Source organism: Tribolium madens, unplaced genomic scaffold, assembly GCF_015345945.1.
Source record: "Tribolium madens isolate multiple individuals breed KSU strain unplaced genomic scaffold, Tmad_KSU_1.1 Scaffold_96;HRSCAF=242;Tcas5.2_LG5, whole genome shotgun sequence".
Classification (NCBI taxonomy): domain Eukaryota; kingdom Metazoa; phylum Arthropoda; class Insecta; order Coleoptera; family Tenebrionidae; genus Tribolium; species Tribolium madens.
Window position 1 is genome coordinate 8,351,311 of NW_025401068.1, and position 20,529 is coordinate 8,371,839.

The window sequence follows — 20,529 nt, forward strand, 5'->3', positions numbered from 1 at the left end:
TGTCATTGAATATTCTTTGTTGAGAAAGAGACAGACTGACGTTGCCATAGCACCTGTCAGCTGTCTCAAGGTTAAGAGAAAAAGGTTCGCCTAATGAGTTCCTCACGTCTTGACTTGCGCGCGAAATATTTAAACGATGTGTCATTCAATTTCACATTAAAAGTTCTTTATTGGTGCTTTTTATTGATATTGTGCCATAATGATACATAACTATTTCGTGTTGTAAGAATATTTGTACTATTTTTTAAACATTTTTGTAAGTGCGTTTGAATATACATATTTAATAGTTATTTATTCGACGAGTTTAAGTGTAAATCGGACGGATTATCTCACCGAGTGGGTTATTAAACCATGAGTGTAACGAGTGGTTTATCATCCACAAGGTGGAATAAAGCGTCCGATTTATACTCAAACGAGTTGAATACAACATTTTATTCTTCGAATTAGACTCAATAAGGCTTAAACTCGCTTTAAATCTGTTAAAAATAATCTGACGTTTCGTATTGAGAAATGCCAAACAGTTGTCAAAACTTCCTTACAGGGGAAAAAAATCGTAAATTTTGACAGTGTCGAAGAATAAATACATTTACACATCGTTACACTCGTGGTTTAATAACCCACTCGGTCCGATTACACTCAAACTCGTCGAATAAGTAACTATTATTTAAATGCTTTCATTATTTCACTATTTTAATCTCAACAGATTTCGAAACTCGAAAGCAACACAAACGATCTTGTAATCGCCAATTTTTTTAAGATTTAAATGTTTCCAATAACATATTTCAAAGTTCTTTATTATTATGATAAATTGTTAATTGATCTTAATTTATCTTAAAAAGTCTAAAAGAATATTTTACAAGCATTATATTATAATTTTAAAATCAAATTACACTAAGTTGATTGATTAATTACTTTCTTAGACACTTATCTGCCTTACCCCGTTATACGTATTTAAACTTAAATAAAATAATTTAAAATATATATAAAAGAAGAGAGAAAGGCTATAAGCAACATTTTTTTTTTCAGTTATGCTAAAAAAGTATAGGTAACAAATATGAAATGTATCCAGTGCATTGCAACATTTTAACATTTAATAATAAGGTAACAATCTTGTTTTTACAGTCAGACATTACAGTCTTAATAAAAAATATCTTTACTAATAATAGCCGTGAAGGGTGGAAATTTTTAAAAGCTGTCTTTTGGAAATGAGTTAATGAAGATAGACGCTTTCATTCATACCTATCATTGTGTTCTCTGAATTTCTCTTCTAATCACTTTTAAGAAAAAATCTTGACTTGGAAAACCTTTTTAAAAGGTATCACATGAGAAAGATTTCTCACTTTGATTAAATTTATAAATTAATATGTAAACTATGACACATTTGATTTATGTTTTCTAGTAAATGAAACATAAAATAAAGCAATGTTTTCTAGAAAGAAATAATGTTAAATAAATAATTTTGAGGTCATCGCAACTTATCACCAGTAAAGTTATAAACAAACTGTTCCGCTCTTGATTGAAAACAATAGTTGATACAGCAACAATATTTCATATTTTAACGGTAGAATAACTTTTCAAAATTTGAAATGTGTCTAGTTCCGTAAGAATTAGTTGCTCTTCGAAGAAATAAAAAATTGTATTTATGTTATTGTTACAATAAAAGTTTCTAAAATTGCGTTTTGACCCAAACAATAATAATAAAAAATTCCACATACCCCTTGCGACCCCAAAAAAACTATACTCACAGTTAGGTCCAAACTTTCAAGCGTTTCATTTTCGTCGAATGTTAACGTGTAGAGGTCTAGCAGATATGTGGTATCTTTCTTGTAATGTCTCTTACGCTTCAATGATGTCATTTTCATAAAAAATAAAGATAACAGTCCCACGAAACGACACCACAAATGGAATATTCAAAGATAACACGACGATGCACTATTATCGCGAATATCCGGTCAAGACCGGGGGTAAACTCCTGATTATAAACAAATGTTCATTCATTTCTTGTGGATGATTTCTGTTTCACTTCCGTGCAACGTTTCACTAACAAGCGGATTCACTAACTGTGGAGGAAACCGAGGTTTCTATTGTTAATTTATTTTGCCGCGGACTTGAATGCGCCACATAAAAATAATTTCACTTGCAAATAGTAATCTTAATTATTTAAATAAACCACTAGAGCATCGCCTTGTTAATATTCAAGTAATAATTTCATCCGAGGAGAATCTTTGTATGTAGGTAGATTTATACCTACTCCGGGGGCTGAAAAACACAAAAGTGCAGACCAGACGGAAAATTTCGTTTAACACCTGAATTATGAAATGGAGGTTTATGGAAGCAACAAAAGATTGCATATAAATCCGAGCTCAGTATTACAGTGTATACTATTGTTGTTTTATATAAATAAAAACGCATAAATTTCCATGTTTCCCACCGGTGCTATAAATAAAACAACATATTTTATTAAAATGTACTTGTCTTGAATATTTTTGCCATTTGGTATTTTCTAGAACAAAGTTGGAAGCATTGATTTTTTACCGGTTCGAGAAAGAATTTTGTTTATTGACCGGAAAAAGAAAATATTCAACCGTGGCGTAATGTTGTACTTCTAATCTACAAGAGTCGAGTAATTATAGGAATTTAAATAAAAAAGCAAAAATTTCAGGTTTCCAAATAATGAGGTGGGCGGATGTTCGTAAAATTAGTGAAGGTACGATATTATAATAATTAACTTACTTTTATATCTTTCGACCATCAAACTCTTTAATTAAAAAAAATATTATTAGGTATCTATTCAAATTCGGTTTGTTATATTCATGAAACATAAATAGCTCAAGAAATTAAATTATGGCAATAAATTAAAATAAAACTAAGGAACAAACATTTTTATGCCGTCATAATTTGATGAAAATATCTTGACAGAGCTGAAAAATACGTTTCAAATATCACATTTCCCGTGGAAATGCAGATCTCGTTTCGTAATCCAAATTAGAATGCATCAGACTAGATAAAATACCCATATTACATACATGGATGCAGTTAGATAACTAATCAAATTTGGTAGCTCGGATTTGCGCGCATATTTTAATAATGTAGGACACATACATTGCAAATTTCTTGCTTCGGGCGTATAAATCACGGTTATCTCGTTTAAATGGCAACACATTTTCTTATCTGTTTGTAAAGAAAGCTAAATTTCATGACAAAAATCCGATTAGGGGGAGAAAGCCGCCTGAAAGGGATATAGAACGAAATAAATATTTCGCCGGCGATATTTCGATATTTACTGATTTTTATGGCAAGATAAAGAGAAACAGAAGGCTGGAATTAACCGGAGGATGGCTTTGATTGCGATATTTCTCTTGTGTTTGGTTTGTGAAAAGAAAATAAAAACGCCAAGTAATATACTCGTACTTGCCAGTAAAATAGTTTTTTATTTATTAATCTCTTTTTGTGCATTTCCGGTTTTATTTAATTAAAATTATTTAGAGGTAAAATTTTATACATCACATCAATTAACAACAAATTAATAATTATAAATTAAGGAAACACGTCATTTTTCATGGTCTGATGAACCCATATGGTGCTATCATCACCAACAATGTTAGAGAATTTTGTGTTTAATATTGCAATTTATTGTTTTTACTTGCGATAGCTACTATACATGCGATACGTAACAATTTATTTTCGTAATTGTCAATCGTTATTTGTATCAATTTGAAAATTTATGAATTTATAAATTAATGTAGAAGTACTCGTACCTAACTAAGCGATTTTTATTTATCACCAAAAAAAAACAAAGATTTATTTTGTATACAGAGTGTTTCAACTTCAAGTTTTTAATTCACTTAATTGAATGAAAAAAAAATGCCTCATTTTTATAACCTTCAAACTAAAGTCTCGTAGTTTATTCTAAAAGTTAGTATAAACACAAACACTGGTAATAAACGTGTTAGACAACTGTTTAAAATAACTTGAATTTTGTTTCTCAAGAAGCTAAAAAGCTCATTACCTCTGCGAGAATATCGTGTGTCATTGGCGTCATTGTTAAAAATTTATACATGGGATCTTGCTTCTCGATAACATATTCATCCATCATCTTTGAAGCGAATTATTAAACCACACTACAAAATTGTACCACGTTTGTTGGAACGAACAGGCATATTACTGTCATAAAAAACTCCGTAAAAGTATCACAATATTAGCATTAAAAGCGGACAAATTTACGACAGATTAAGTAATAAGTGTATCTAGCGCCTCTTATCGATGATAACATATCATTGTTTATTTACAATTCCGGTATGAGAATTGGACAAGTTGAACCTCACCTTGTGGCAATTGTTCAAATCCATCACAGACAATTAAATAACGAGCACAATGCATCGATACATCGATTCGTGTGTGCTAAAACAGCGAAAAATTCCGACGCGGAAACATTTCAGTTTTAATTTAGTGACATCAGTTCGCGAAATAAATTAGACTAAACGCACTCGCGTTAGCTGATTTCAGCCGTATGTAATTGAGAGATTAGGTTCAGTTAAAAAAAACATTGAGTGTAGGAGATCTGAATCAACACATGTGTGTTCGTGGTTATGACAGATCTATGAACAGGTTATTTGCTGCTCTTGACACATTTCTTGTTTGGGGGACGGTTAAATATACACGAGTTTTTTGGGGGTGCAACTTACCCTTCGCTCCTCTTCGCGGGCAGCACGTAGATGGGACTCGATGGCCTCCAGGTCGATTTTAGGCATTGCGGTCTCGATGTTGTAAACGTCGAAACTGCCTGCAGTGGAAGGATTCATCAGTAATTTGGTACAAATAAAAAAAAGAGAAATGAGTGATGATCTACTAACTGACACATCTAATAGAGAAGATTGAGATGATTCAGAGACACAGATAGCACAAATAGGCTAATCAAGAGAAGAATTGTGTTTCGGAATATGCGAATTCCACTTGAAATGAAAAAAGTTTTTTTAGACAATTTTAAATTTGGGCATGTTTTTCAGAAAATATAATTCCAGATTTCAGATATGAAATTGTTAGTAACAAAATAATACTTATGTTTGTACTGCTATTTTCCATTTAACAGAAAAGCTGTTATTAAATATTTAAATACCTATGAAGTTTTCAATTTTCTTGTTTGTTGAAACTGTTAATTCGTATTATAAATTGAAATAATAACCGTGTAACTTCCATACAGCATGCATCAGGGGTAAATTAGCCTTATTAATGAAGAACGTGACCGCAGTGACACATTACAACATATTATATTTTACTCTTTTGGGATTTCTCTTAACAATATCACGCCACTAGCACATTTTCACCTAATTAAAAAAAACTCACCTAAAACTTCGGGCGAGGCCCTTTTCTTCTCTCTAGCCATTGGCACCGACCTTCTATTTAACACTTCGCGGTTTCTTCCTCCGAATTCCCGTCTTGGAAACGTTATCAAACTGCCAAATTGTTGATTATAGTCTTTTCGTTTTTTCAGATAATAGTCGATTTTTTCCTTCTTCCGGGGCACTGCACTGTCTTCATCTTTCTCTCTATAGTCCTTAGTGATGTCCTCTTTGTTGAATTTCTCGAGTTCATCGAGTCGCAAATGTTTGTTGTCTGATTTTAGCTTTTTAATTTGATATTCGATTTCCTCGAGTTCGCGATTGGAGTCTTTTCGTGTATAGTCGAGGTTCATTTTGGTGTCTTTTTCCGGTTTGAAGAGGTTTTCGCTAAGTGAAGCGATCGTCTCCTGGGCATTTGAGAGAAATGCGTCGCAGATTTTAGTTTTCATTATTACTGAATTTTTGCTATCGGATTGTCTAGCTTCTACGAGGTTTTCAGTCAGTAAAGGCATGTTTTTTATTTTTACGGTTTCAGTGTCGTTTAGAACTAATGGTTGAGGCTCGAGTTTTGAGGATAATTGGTTTAGAGGTTCCTCAACGTTTGGTTGAATGTTATATCTGATAGGAGATAATAGTTGCGTATTGATTGCTTCGTTCAACTTCTCGACTGTTTCTGCAAGTTCTTGAACCACTGCCTTTTCCAGACTGAGCAATTCAGAATTTTCTAACGAGATTCTCCCAAACTCTTGTTCGACTTCTTTTTCAAAATCTCCGATGATATTTGGCGTGATATTTTCTTCTGTTTTGATATTGAGTTCAACTGTTTGTGCTACACTAATTTCCGTGTCTTCATCACTGGTTTGATTCGAGTTTCCGCTCGTTTCCGAGTCACTTCGATTCCCGCATTCTTCTTGAATATTAAACACCGGTTTGTCATAGAACACTTTCTGTATATTTTCGACGCTGTCTAATCGATTGACGCTGTCAATGTGATCGATTTGATAATCTGTGTCTTCCACATTGTTGTTGTTAATGTTGTTGACGTCGGTTTTGGCGGTGTTTAATGATTCGCATTCAAAGTCGTCGTCTGTGAAATCGGTATCTGACGAGGCTTTAATGCTGTAATCGAGTGTGTGAGCGAGGTGCTGAAATCCAGGATAGTTCGGGTTTACTATGCCTCGTCGTTGGAGGGTCGCTGTGCCTCGATTGCTCAAGTTGCTCTCTTCAGAAGAGTCGGAATCGGAAATATCAAAACCGCGATCCTCATCCTGGGGAGATGTGTCTGCGGACGAGACGGTTTGATGGACGTCTGAAACAGAATTTTAGGTTACAGCTGACAAGCAACACCCAATTAATTTCAGATATTTCAGCACTTGAGTTGAGACACACCATCAACGACAGCCCGCCTTAGGATCTTACAAATTGTTTTTTTAATACAAACAAGCTTTTCAGCTAATTTTGGGTAAGATAATTAGAAAAGTTAATATTCCGACTTCATCTTTGTAGAGAAAACAGGAAAGTTTGGAGGAAGCACTTGTAGAAAAGTTTTCTGTTAAGTTTTAGTTTTTGCTCAAAGATTTATACTGTAATCTGTTTTACAACCTCGTGATTACCGGCGATTTTATTAAAAAAAATAAATTTATGCTGCAGACATTCAAATAAAAATAATTGGAAAATTCGAGAGCGCATGGAGGAAACGCTAGATTTTGATTTATGTGATGACGACTGGAATATAATACGTGATGAGTTCTGCATTGGGTGCTGCTATAAAAGAAATGGCTTTGTCTTAGTTAGTGTGGTTTTGTACGTTGTATTGTAGGAGTAGATTATTACTACAATATCTGCAAATTTTAGGTTGTGTTTATTTTAAAATTTATTTTTAACCTACAGTTAAACACTTCTTTTAAATTAACTGGTTCAGAGCTCCCAAATTTTCACTCGTGTCATGTATTCTCCAGACAGCAATTTTTGTCCTTTGAAATGGCATTTTATTAAATCATACTTAATCGAATTCCCTTTTTAACTGAAGTATGTTAATTTAGCACCAATCAGCATTGAAATTACAACCATGAACATTAATAATCGTTTTCATAAATTTGTAAAATTAAAAGCCGGAATTCGCTGCTGGTTTTGAAATGAATTTTACCGAAGTTTAATTAAATTTATTTCATTTGATAAGTTCTCTTGAAATGCAATAAGAAACCCTTTGTTGGGGCTGTCATAAAGTGGGATATTTTAGAGCCAAGTTATGAAAATGTGTGTTTACCCTCAAAATCTAGAAGACTATCATCTGGCGACGACTCCGAGTAGATGGAAGAGGCGGTGCCGAGCCTCGTGGTCCTTAAGGAAGCAGCCAGTGTGTTGTTGATATTGAGCAACTGGTTTCTGTTGTTGGCGTTGTTGGTTAGCTCTCGCTTCTTCGTCCTTTGAGAAGGGTTGCACCATTGCACTTTCTCTTGGGTGCTGTTGATATTATTTAGTGTCTCATTAGTGCGTTGTGTAAGCCCGTTAATGTCATCATATTCAGTTGTGGTTGTGAGATTCGAAGTGAAATTTGTAACGTTGCTGTTCTGTAGCGTGTTAATCCGTTTAGGGGAGTTTAATATGTCGTTGCTGTTGCCATTATGAATGGACAGAGGTCCGTCCACGGACTTCAACCGCATACTTCCTTCCTGAAAATAACGATCTCAATTAGAAAATCTTCATCAAGCGTGGAATTGAACACACTCAAGACCCCCTTAAATTTAATCTAACACTCTAACAGAGGCGGCTCGCAAACCGATATTAATTAATGAATTAACAGTGTAAGTGTTACATTAAATTAAATTTGACTAAATTTATTTTATTCTTTTGTTGAAATACGATCCGTAGCTGTTCCCACTGTCTCGCTTCATTTTTTGTGTCCCACTCCAACTAACCCAAACAAACAGTAGCTTGTTGCTAAGATTTGGATATGAAAGCTTCACCATTTCCTCTCAATACTCTTTTTCAGTCAAGAATGCGCCTCAACTAAGTAAATATTTAACATTTGCCCCGGTTTCACAGCTCTAATGTTTATTTTATACGCGAGCTGGCAGCTATTAATTTTTTATAAGAGAATTCTTTAAATTAAATTGCCTCGTGAACCCTTAGTACAATTGCTATCCAACTTTAATTCAGACATGCCTTTCCTTCTTATTAATTTAAAAGCAAACTCCATCTAGGCCTTTTTAATTTCCTCAAGTAATTTACAAGTTTGAGGTCAATTTATAAATCGTAAAACTCCAACTTCAATAAATTCTTATCATGTGTTAAAACATTGCATATTCAGGCAACACGCTATATAATCTTCATGAAACTTGCAGCCATTATCACAAAATATGAGAGGCGCCAACATCAATCATTATTTTCAAAGCTGAAATAATTTACTAACGACTTATCACCCCACTGAAAGTACTTTCAAGTCCAACAAAGTGTATATTACAAAACAAACGCTACTTAATCAAAAATCGAAAAAACTATGTTAGAAATTGGAAGAAGTTGCAATTTTTTGTGCAAACTCGGACGTTTTAATCCGCTTTTGATTTCTTTATTTCAATTTCGGTTCGTTGAGAACTAACTTCTCCCCAAATCAATTTACCGCTGACCTAATTTCCCCCAAAAGCCCCAATTAAAGCATTAAAATATTGGTTTTAATTATCGGTTTAGGGCCTCGACGCCTTATATTTCATTTAGTAAACAAATGCGTAAGTAATTGAGTTAATTCAGACTTGAACAAGATTAAGCTGCTTAGGTTTTTACAAAAAATGCCAGGTTAAGCTAATTTATCGAGATAAATAAATTGTGGATGGCGAAACAAAGCATGGGATAAGATGAGGGAGTATAGTGGCGACAGAGGCGCCACAGGCAGCTGATAAATTCCTAAAAGCATTACATTAATTAATAACACTGTTTCAACCGGCTTCTCTAACCATGTCACACGGTTGTTGACTCCTTTATTGCTTTATGAGTGACAGTCTTTTTATTTTTGAGGCTTTCAGTACAACGAAGTAATTTCATTAAGAGACTGCGAGATTTACTTTTCTCAAAATCAAGTAATTATAATTTAGATAATTATTTTTAAGAAATTTTAAAGAAAATATGAGTGTGTAGCTTCAAAACTGAAAAGATTTTATCCGATTCATCCCGTTTTAAATTTAAATTTCGATTAGAGAAACGACTRCTTTTGTGTTTTTTCACTAGGGAAAAGATCTGTTGAGTGGATAAGAAATAACAGTAAGTGTTGTAATGTTAAAAAGAATAAGATTTACGCATTGATCTCCACATATTTTAAATAATTGAGTTGATTTATGGATTTTTGTCACCTTCTGTAACACAAAAGTAAAAACAGAAAACATTTATTAAAATGTAACAATACGTGTTAGAAAAAGGAAAACTTTATAATATCTGACAGCAGCGAACGAAGAGACGTCAAATTGAAATGATCGAGTTATAAAAGAATAACCGTTCAATCATATAAAAAACAATAAGAAGTTTCAGACTGCGAAAAGTTTTATACATAGTCGTTATGTGGTTCCTATTAAGATATATCTATTTTGGCAAAAATATTTGAGCTTGGAAAATATATCAATTTCGAGAGATGTATGCTTTAAGTACACAGAACCCACAAGTAAACCGCTTTGGTGTTGGTAGCCCGAAGGTGCGCCTCTTGGTTCCTCTTCAAACATATCTCGGCAAATATTTCTATTTACTTCCTGGAGGAAATTCCGATATCTCTGTCATTTCAGTGGGCGATCAATTCATTTTAGACAATAAATGCGGGCTTGACAGACTCGTCGGAGTGTCTAGGTCGTGCCCATAACGTTTGTTGTTACTTGTTAAATATTCATTTCTGAGAGCTTATTTTACATGAAATGTAATTATGCAGCAATAAAACGGTTTAACGACAGCCTGACTCGATACGATTGTTGATCAATCGTGTTAATAGCTGCTCTGGTTACACAGCTTATTAGTCTACAGCCAAAAGTTGTAGATACAACAAATTAATTACCTAAACTCTACAGGTATCCTACTGTGAGAGTGTGAAAAAGCTCAAACTTTTATGACAATCGTGAATTTTGCTTGCTAATATTCAGAAAAGTATAATTTTCAAGGACGGATGATTGTCTATCGATAAATTCGACATTTAAAATAAAATGGATGAACTTCGCATTTGCCGAACTAGGAATGGACATTGAGAACACCGCTGACCTTTCAAACTACAGCCAATTAAAAAGAATGAGGCGCATTTGCACGTGCGAGACTTCGATGCATATATAAATTACGGGGATCAGCAGTGAGAAAAAATCGACACTTTTCAGAAAGTGCGTGGTTTATTTGTTCCATTTGTTTTATTCACTGAGCAGGTGGGGAAGAGAAGATTATATACCTAGGCATCGATAAATGACGAAAGTCTCAGCATAATTTCAAAATATTCGAAAGGATATAGTCTCAACTGAATGTGAGTGCAACTTTTCAATCTTGCGTAAAMGTCGGTGCGTATTTTTAGTAAATCGATACAACTTTTAATTTTATATGTCAGATAAGGTAAAGGAGGGCAAGGGTGTTTTGAGGTACAAAGTTGAGTAATACAAGCAAAGTTAAAGACATGTTTAATAATAAAAGCACCCAAACTCTCAAAAAAATTGAATTATTTTAAATATTTAAAAAGACTCAAAGACCATAATTTGAACACATATACAGGATGGATTACGAAAAACGCCCCAAGTCAAAACTCYATTATCTTTAAAGATATGACAATGCTTCTAAAACAAAGTTGTCATCTTTTGTTTGGGATAGGTTCTCAGTCARTGCTGCTTCCTGTTTCACCGAAAGTGACATCAATTTCAGTTTTTTAAAAGGAACAGCCTSTATATTTATTATTTTTAAATKTCTTATTAAATTTCAAACTCAATAACTATTATTTATTACTAACTTTTGCTTTTAGGYAATTTGAAAATTAAATTAAATAAAGTAGGCTTTGGAAAGAATAGAACATTTTTATTCATTTTATTCAAGACAAGCAAAAGACTGATAACAAAAAACTGTTCAACTTTGATCAAAAAAGTATTGTTATATCTTTAAAAATAATGAAATTGTGGCTTGGGGCGTTTTTCATAATCCAGCCTGTATATTATGAAACAAAATAAACAAATTTCACATAAATAGACAACTTCTATCCCATTTTTTTAAATTTAGTAAAAAAGTGCTAACTGGTTTGAAATTAAGGTTTCGAATAGTTGCATTTTTTAAAGCGTGGGTTTTGGAGTTTTCTAAAAATTTATCAAATCGTGTTTAAAGTAATCTATTCTAAAAGTACAGTTAATTCTTCGGGAAGTAATTACCTAATTTTGAGGATTAATAAAAATGTCAATGTTTTCTAAATATTTAATGTTTGATCACAAAAAAAGTGAAAAGTGTAAGAAATGTGTATATTAGATTCGATAAAAGTTTTGGCAACACTACCTTTTCATGAAAAAGCTTTTCAGTTGATACAACTTTACCCTGAAAGGTTTCTTTTTATCTACATATTGCATGTTTGTGTGCATTTCTATGGTAAGTTTACGAAGATTTATGATGTGTAAAGTGATAATAGATAACTATTACTCTTTAGTAATCAAACTTTTTTTTATTTGCTAATTTAGAATGGCAATTACTTTTTGAACATAAACAGAAAGAAAAAATTATTAATATTTAACAAAAAATTAAAGTCCAAAAAAGGTCATTAAAGTTACTATTTAGCGATGAAAACTTTGATTAAWAAATATTTAAACTATTACCTGTTCAGCTAGCAATAAAACTTGATTTAATGGTTTAAAAATTGAGCRATTCAACAATACCGTTGAGATCAATAAATTGATAGTTTTAATGTAGCAGAGGAACAATATTATTCAAATTTCAATTACGGAGGCGACTTGTTGGCGGCAAGATAATCAATGGTATACTTCTGAACATTTTATTATTCCAGAACACATCAAAATTCGTTTCAAATCGATTGAACCACTTATAATAGAAAACATTTCTGCATGAATATTTCAAGTGCTCTAATTCTGGTTTAATTAATAAAGAGGCGAGACTGATTAAACGCAAGAGGGTAAATATATTTGAAATTACGGTGGTTAATACGAGCACTAAACATACCATTTTCATTTGTAGTCCATCCAGTGGTACAATTTCGACGCATATTTGCTGCAAATTGTTCACGCAATCGTTTAATAGGCCGCTTGGTCTCGACAATTTCACCACATATGTCTAATTGTGATTATTTGTACACCCAAATTTATGAAACACTGTGTTTAATTTAATGGATGAATGAACCGACTAGCTAGCTTGGTGAACTAAAACTGACGAGATCGCGTGTGACGCACTACGAAGGCCGGACTATCGTGATACAGCTTTCGGTGTTGGAAGCTCAGGACTTAATTGCGGCATCAAGTGGTTAACTATAACTATTTTGGATAGTAGTGCTGAAGATATAAAAGTTTGTGAACAGCAGCCTAACAACATTGCTGTAGCCAGAGAAATAGTATTATTTTTTGAAATGTTAAAGTAAATGAGAAAAAAAAACTTTATTGGGAGCATCGACATAATTAAATTTCATTTTAAACCAATTATTGAAAAACAGTTTGCATTTCGCTCAGCTTTAGTACATTTAAATTTATTTGGGTCAGTRTTTCCCACCGGTTGCCCCTTAGAGACATTTCCTCGAAATCCAGAACCCTCCTCCATTTAATTGATGTGCAATCTGTGTCGTCCATGTGGCCATTTTATATAAAAAATAATAATATGGTCCATTAAACCTAAAGGCGCGTTTTCCTAAAAACTAGTTATAAATTCGGTCATTTTTGCGTTATGGCTGCTGTGAAAAAAGCCGCATTTCTAAAGCGTCGCACGTATTTCCGAGTCGAACACACAGAACATTGCATGTGTCTGGTTCCAGACGCTCGGCATCGCGGCGCCTCTAACGGTTATAGCCCTTCCGAGCTAGGCCTTCCAGGACAAATGAGTTTGCGAGTATCGAGATGATATGTGGTACGTTATGACGACGCCCGAATGTACGACGGCGGGACTGCGAGGTGACAAAAGGATAATTTGGTAATTCAGMATAAAGATGCATTAAAATGGCGCAAACGACGGCTCTTTGCATGGCCTCACCAAATGGAATGTTTACATTAAAGACGTGAATTCTACCAACGCGACGTAAATATTTTATAAATATGACGGGTATTTTTAGAAGGGGTGTAAAGTTTGCACTTCACGCTGATACTGCTATACGAAATTCGTAATCTGTTGTAAGCGTATTGACACGAGCGGAAAAWGGGGATTTTTCACCAACCATAAAGAGTGTATATACAAAAAATAGGACGACACAAAATGATTTTTTAAACTATTTTTCTAAAATATTGCTGAAGATTTAAAATYATTTTGTATACAGGTGGTGTAGGTGTAGTAGTCAGACACCAAGAGAGAACAGTATCAAAAGTAACAAAAGTCAAAAAACTGCAATTGTAGTTTTATTCTAATTTTCAAACTTTGAAAAACTTTTTTAGTTGTTAAAGTTTTAGAAGTTTTGTGCTCAGAATAACAAGATTAAAAACTACAATTAATTAAAACTACAAGTAATAGGAGTACATATTTATATTAACATAATATTAAGTGTGGTTTACTTAATGGTAGTAGATAAAAGATACTATGTTTTTAACTGACAGATTTTTCTTCATAACGACTCTAATATATTAAAACCACACCATAAAATGCCCTATTTCTTTAAATAATAATCATGTGATTAAAAAGCTTTTACGAACATATTATTCAACAAAATTATCAGGGAAATATCAAACTCTGATTTGAGACACGAAAATTATATCGCTGGTGTTTTTCAAATGGAAAAGCTGATTGATGAGGTTTGCCCATTTCCTATCTTAAAATATTAGAAATTATTCTGTGTTTTTAATAAATACACTTACGTGAAAATGCACAGGAAGAGTTAAATGATAGTTGGTTGCATATTACTCCGAGTTTTGGGTTTCAGGATGGAATTTATTTCAGCGTTTCCATTTTTCGTATCACGTAACGAGCATAAAATATGTATGAAATAAATGCRAAATTAGAGAAAAAGGAAAAATTATTGTAGCATTGTAGTTGTAGTTATGATATTTTACCGTTAAAATAGGAAAATAGAGTGAATCGCAACAGCTGAAGTTTATTTCTCAGGCAAGGGTAAGCAAACCGTATTACAGTAACGACCTTTCACAATGAAACAGAACGTAATTGCTATTTGACACGTTTTGCAATGAGAAGCAGGAAAATGTCTTGAGAAACACGTGTCGTGTAACGATTACGTTRGATTAGGGTCGCTAGCTCAATTGTTTTAAAGTGAGTAGTTATTATTTGAAGAAATTTAGATTATCTGTGTAAAAAGTCCACTTTCGTGTAATAACGAGCAAGTACAATTCAGGGTGCAACTTTGAAACGACGTTATAAATTTCTGAAAGTACGTCTGCCTTCCTCGTCAAGAGCAAACTTCCCTGACTTTTCGAAATTTTATTGGAATGCATCCACGTGATAAAAGTATATTTTACAGTTTCACGAAACGTTTTCAGCACGTTGATCCCCATAAATAAAAAATATCCAAGAGCCACCGCTAAACATCCATGTTTAATGTGAGAAAAGGASAAATTTTTACGACTGAATTCARAATATTTTTTAGGAGTACGTCCAGTAATTAAACATTTTAATTATTAATTTTGCTTTTTTATGGGTTTTCTTTATCTGCGAGCTTTGTTTAGTGTTTTATTTAAATTCAAATCACATCCGGCCGAGATTTCTGAAGTTTGGGAGAGCTTTTTAAGGCTACGAGCCGGTTTACTTTGTTTTAGGGATGTTCAAGGGAAAAGGGCCGCAAAGTTCGAACCTGTAACGGTAATGTGATTACTGCTCTACGGTTAGCGGATAACTTTTGATGCTTCAAACTTATTATTATTTAAGTCGGCGACACCGGCACCRGAAACAGCCGGAATTAAAAATTTGAAAATTTTCGATTGGTTAGTTGCAATTTGTCTTTTTTTCGTCGTGTTCAACCACGTGTTGAAGGATATCGCCCTCTAATTGTGTTGGGTTTTATTAATTTTTATGGGCAACCTGGTCGGTGAGCGAGGTGATTGGTGTGTAATAAAGTTAGCGGCAAAGATCGTCTGTATCCACGGCAACCATTTAATGCCATYAATCTTCGCAGCCCACTGATTTTATATGAAGTCGATTACAGGGTTATAGTGGTACTTTAGTGGGCTATCGCTCCAAAGAGACCAGATTAAACAAATCTTTTCTTTATGATTGGAGTCGAGTGTTCGGTTTGGGCCCATTTCACCCTATAGTCGGCTTTTATCGAAATTGTTAACAATATGTGGCGAAAAGGTCGAAATTAAATGAAACGACGGCGACGCACTCTCAAAAATGAACAATAATTGAAGACGTGACCAATTCTTGGGCAGAGATCAAACAAAAACATCTTATTCTTCTTTGTTTGTAAAGAATTGAACTGATTGTCTGCCTTATCACCATTGTCTCTGAGGGTTTGGAGTGGTGCGACTATTCGAGCCTTATCAAATTTCAGGTGTATCGATGGAGAGAGGAATGTCTACAAGAGCTTGMAATTAGTTACATTAACCCACACAGGAGCTACATACATAGTCACTCTAATGTATCTTCTTCCGGGTTGCCGCTACTTACCCACTACCACTGTAATGCTTTTGAAGCGTTTCGASTTTCAAAAGCTGAGTTATTTACATAGGTAGCATAGAAATGGGGACGGTGGCAATTAATTTTACTTAAAATGTATTTGTGGGAAGAGTGCGGTAATTTCCATGAGAACTTATTAGAGAGCTTTTCAACTTGATGCAGTAAATTATTTCAGCAAAAAAATACGTAATTAAACCGAAGTAAAATTTTTCTTTAAGTTAAATTATGCTTTGTAACAATACAAAATAGAAGAATGATTTGTTTTAAAGCTTATTCTTTGCAGTTTCAAATTATTATACGCTTTTGAAAATCAAATAAATAGTTACCTACTACGCTACTTGAATCTTTTTTATTATCATGAATTTCTCATTTGTGATAAGTTTTTGTCAAAACTAGTAACATTTGTAAAAACTGTAAATTATAATTCTTATTAGTTATAAAACTGTGAATTTTTGCTTTTATTTTTTTTTCTTGTGTCTTGCTTAGAGTCAATAGTTACCAGAAAAAATACGAAAGAGATAAAATTAATAATAAAAACAATTCAGGCAGATATTTTTATTTTTTATTCAGTAGGAAGAAATATTTTTAACAACAATGTTTGTCTTTTTTATCACTATAATTATAGCATTTCAATGTGTCACAAATAAAAAAACATATTTAAAGTTAAGCAATTTTTCGATTTTGAGTTGTCGTTTATATGTAACTTATTTCAATTTGGCTGGAAATTGGTTTAGAAAATTCGCACCACGTCCGTTTCAACATTATGTAAAAATAGATTGATTTTATGTATATCACGTGCTAAAGCGTTTGTAAATAATTTATGTCGTGTGAAATAAAATCTGCGGTTGCAGGCTGATAGTATCAACATTTGACCAACTAATGATGAAAAGTGTGTAATATTCCCTTAATATGGCCCATCAGGGTCCACTACATTTCAATACCTATACGAGACTATCACACTTGATTTCCCTAGAGGCAAAACTGAGACACCTTAAAACTTCTCGAARAACTTCCAAATATAGAACTTGCGGGAAATTCAACTTTGCCACATTATAAACCAATTTATGTCCACTAGTTAAAATTAATCCACCGGACACGTACCTAAGTGTAATTTAGTTAAGTAACGTAGAGCGTGCTTATGTAAATGGGTGATAATTTAGTCGTTTTTCCTGCAAACTCCTGCTGACCTATATATACCAAAAAGCATCCCATTATTTCGCAAGTCCTTTATACGTGTAATTCCCCGTAATAACACAGTGGGCTAGGCTTTGGCAGCCCATACAAAAGCTACGTTGAACGATATTCGCTGTATAAACGAAAAAGCTCCAAACCACACAGCTTTCTTTATACCCCATCCAACGAGTTTATACATACTTTGTAGGAAATAAAATTAATTGAGTAGGGGACGGGAGAAAAACTTCACCATTGTTTTTTAATTGGGAGAGCTTTTAAAGCTCGCCGCTTTGAGCACACATATTTTTCATGCACAATAATAAATGATTAATTGAGATTCTTCAAAAATTTTAGTACAGTTTTTTAATTCAGAAGGCTTATTCTAAAATGCTAGGAGTAATAGACAATTTGAGTGGTGAAAGTAGTTTTTGTTGAGTAGCTATTCTGCAATCATCGAAATGTGTATTCCGTAAATGTGTTTTTTAACGTTTTTCGACCATTTGTGGCTTTCCTTCCGGCCCGGATATAGGCTCAAAAGTAAACTTGAAATAAATGTGCCGGTTGATATTGCTTTCAGTGCAAACAATAATATGCGCTGTTTTCCATCAAGCGGGAAATCCTTTCGGTTTCCAACTGTAACGGAATAAAAATACGTTCTGTCACTGCATTCGTATTTACGCGTACAATACGTAGGTTAAATTTAATAACTTGGAAGAAAATGGAAACTTGGCTGTCTCATTACCTCGCCTGGAATTGTTTCCAGCGAGCTTCGAGTGATGAAAGAATGCAAAATGCATCGTAATTTGCGGCAATCATCAGTTCAAGTTGGTTAACTTTGTAAATCTTGTTCGGCGAATTGCGAGGCGCACCTCATATCTGATGACAGGGTCTCTTCCAGTTTATTTCTTTTCGGTAAAGTTAATCTAAACAATTTTAAAGTGTAGTAGGTTGAGTAAAAATTCCATTTGAAGTAAAACTATAAAACAAGGAAGGGTACATATACTTTCTTCCCGGTTTCCATGACTACCCTGAAATAAGAAAGAGGTTTTCCGGAACTCCGAAGATATCAAATTAAATATAGAAATGAATTTCGAGTTCAAGTCCCAAAGAGACCTCAACTACACTTCTGGAAAAATACTTAAAATAAAATTATTGCCTGAAGGGTAATCTAGTGCACTGCATTGATTATTCTGGGATTAATTAGATCGTGACAAAAAGTCGTCGATAAAGCCGTATTTGTGAAAGTGGCGCAGTTGAGTTCCTGCATAGCAGCTGCATCCTGCAAAACGGACGATTTATCATCCTGACACATGCACTGTTTTCGTGGATGGAACTTCAGAAGCCGCCACTTGAATTCTGCATCAAATTCAATATAAGACTGGGATGAATAATATTATTACCTTCCACGTATTGTCTTCAGACGTGTGATTCGTCGAAACGGAGGAAATAATTATAGGGGAAATGCGCTACGATGGAGAAATTTCGCCATCAACGAGTGGCCAAATTAAATTTTTGTTTTCCGCTGGAATAAATTGCCAATTCGTTCGTATAAATGTGAGTCTTATCAGAAATTCTCGGCGAGCTTCTGGTAAAAGCTTTCCTATGGTGTTTATATACCCGTTGCGCACAGGATAATTCACTGCAATTAATTTTATTTTAATGTTCGCACATATTTCATTTTAATGAATATGGCGATTTGCCACGCGAAATTTTGACAAGTCGGTATTTGTCTTTTTGCTGCCATTAAAGCAACCGCAATTTGTACAAAGCGTTTTAACTTAATGCCCGAATTTCATGTGGAGAACCTTATCTAAATCACACACCAGATTTTTAAAGCGAAAGAAATTAATAGCCTTTATCCCCTTTTAAACTTTATTATTTTCACCTCAAACATACATAAATAAATATTAATAACAAAGACAAGTATTTCAAAAAAATGACTCAATTCTAAAAAAGAAAATTATTATAAAAGTTTTTTATTCAATGGCATTATTTTTAATGCATTTATGACTAAAGAAATAAATTCTACGTCGACAGAATAAGGTACTGGTATGTATCAATTTTTATGGCATTTTTGGCAACGTTTTTCATTTCTTTCAAAAGCAAATTTTTTATTATAAAAACTTACTGGAATTTCATATAATTAGGCATACTATTTTTGGTCTTTCTTTATTTTGTTTGTAATTGGGTTTATTAAAATTCTCTACTACTTYWKYWMTTTAAAGATAAGATTTTATTTATTTAAGTTATAAAAGTGATACGAAGGAAGCTGATTTTTTATAAATGCATTAACAATAAAAGTGATAATTAGTTAAATTCGTCTCTTATCAGGCTTATTGTGGCAGATTGCGCGTATTTGCTTACCCGTGCAGTGCTAAAAAAGCCTTTTGTTCTCCCAAACGCCATTCCAATTTTCCCTTGGGGTTACAATCGAAACAAATGTAACTTGAATGACGCAAGCAGCCATAAAAACATTCCGCCCTTAAATGTTTCGAAGTCAATTAATTGTACGGTTGCTTTATTATCCTGTTTTATGAGCAGTGGAAAGAATCAATTAATGTCGAATCAAACACGCTATGAAAAGAAAGCATTGAAAACTGTTTAGTGTTAGACAAAATTCCGGAGGTAGCCATTTCAAACTTGTTTTCTTGCTAATGGAAAATCAATACGTCAAGTCACCTCTGACTTTTTATGGCTGGTTGGTTGTTATCCACCTCCAATAAAGCAGACCGTAAGTATGAAGTAAATAAACAAGAAGCCATTTAATACCACGGAATAAGCTTCTTTCTTAAGATTTTTTTGCAATTTGAACATTAAGTATTTTAATGAAAATTTTGTGGTCAAGCAATGGAAAAAAATCATCCAATTTTTGCTATTTTTCTCAGGTTATATCGGTATTGCGTGTTGCGTTTAATTAAAGCTTTATCCAGTAATTAAAAGCTCTCATTTTTCCTAGTATTTACACGATTCGGTACAACTTCGACCTTTTTTTCAAAAGATGCATACTTTGAGCTTTCTGTGCATAAATTTTACTTCCTGTTTCAACCCGGAATTGTTTCGAGTGCTTTATCAGCGCTTTTGTGTCGCACCATTAAAAAAAATTCTACGCCACAAACTGTTGACCCGTAAGTCTCTAAACACATCCCTATTTTAGGCAAATTCTTATTTAGATGCGAATTGTTTGTGATTAATGACGCGAGATTTTTTGGCCCTCTTCCAGTTCTCCGGGTGCTGGTTTTCGGAAAGTGAGCTTTGAGCGAGC

General features: G+C 33.5%; 1 protein-coding gene across 3 annotated transcripts in view; it reads right to left on the reverse strand.

Moving 5' to 3' along the window:
* The window catches only part of LOC123012528 (schwannomin-interacting protein 1 homolog), a 76,222-nt gene that overhangs the window by 2,801 nt on the left and 52,892 nt on the right, over window positions 1–20,529 (reverse strand). For 2 of the 3 annotated variants that reach the window (XM_044410523.1, XM_044410525.1), the window contains 3 exons: window positions 7,606–8,011; window positions 5,344–6,648; window positions 4,686–4,783 (listed from right to left, as the gene is read on the reverse strand). In XM_044410523.1, coding sequence (XP_044266458.1) covers window positions 4,686–4,783; window positions 5,344–6,648; window positions 7,606–8,002 — 1,800 coding nt within the window. In that variant the 5' untranslated portion in view covers window positions 8,003–8,011. Of the gene's footprint in view, window positions 1–4,685; window positions 4,784–5,343; window positions 6,649–7,605; window positions 8,012–12,497; window positions 12,681–20,529 lie in introns of those variants that run through there. The other variant, XM_044410522.1, reaches the window with a different exon arrangement.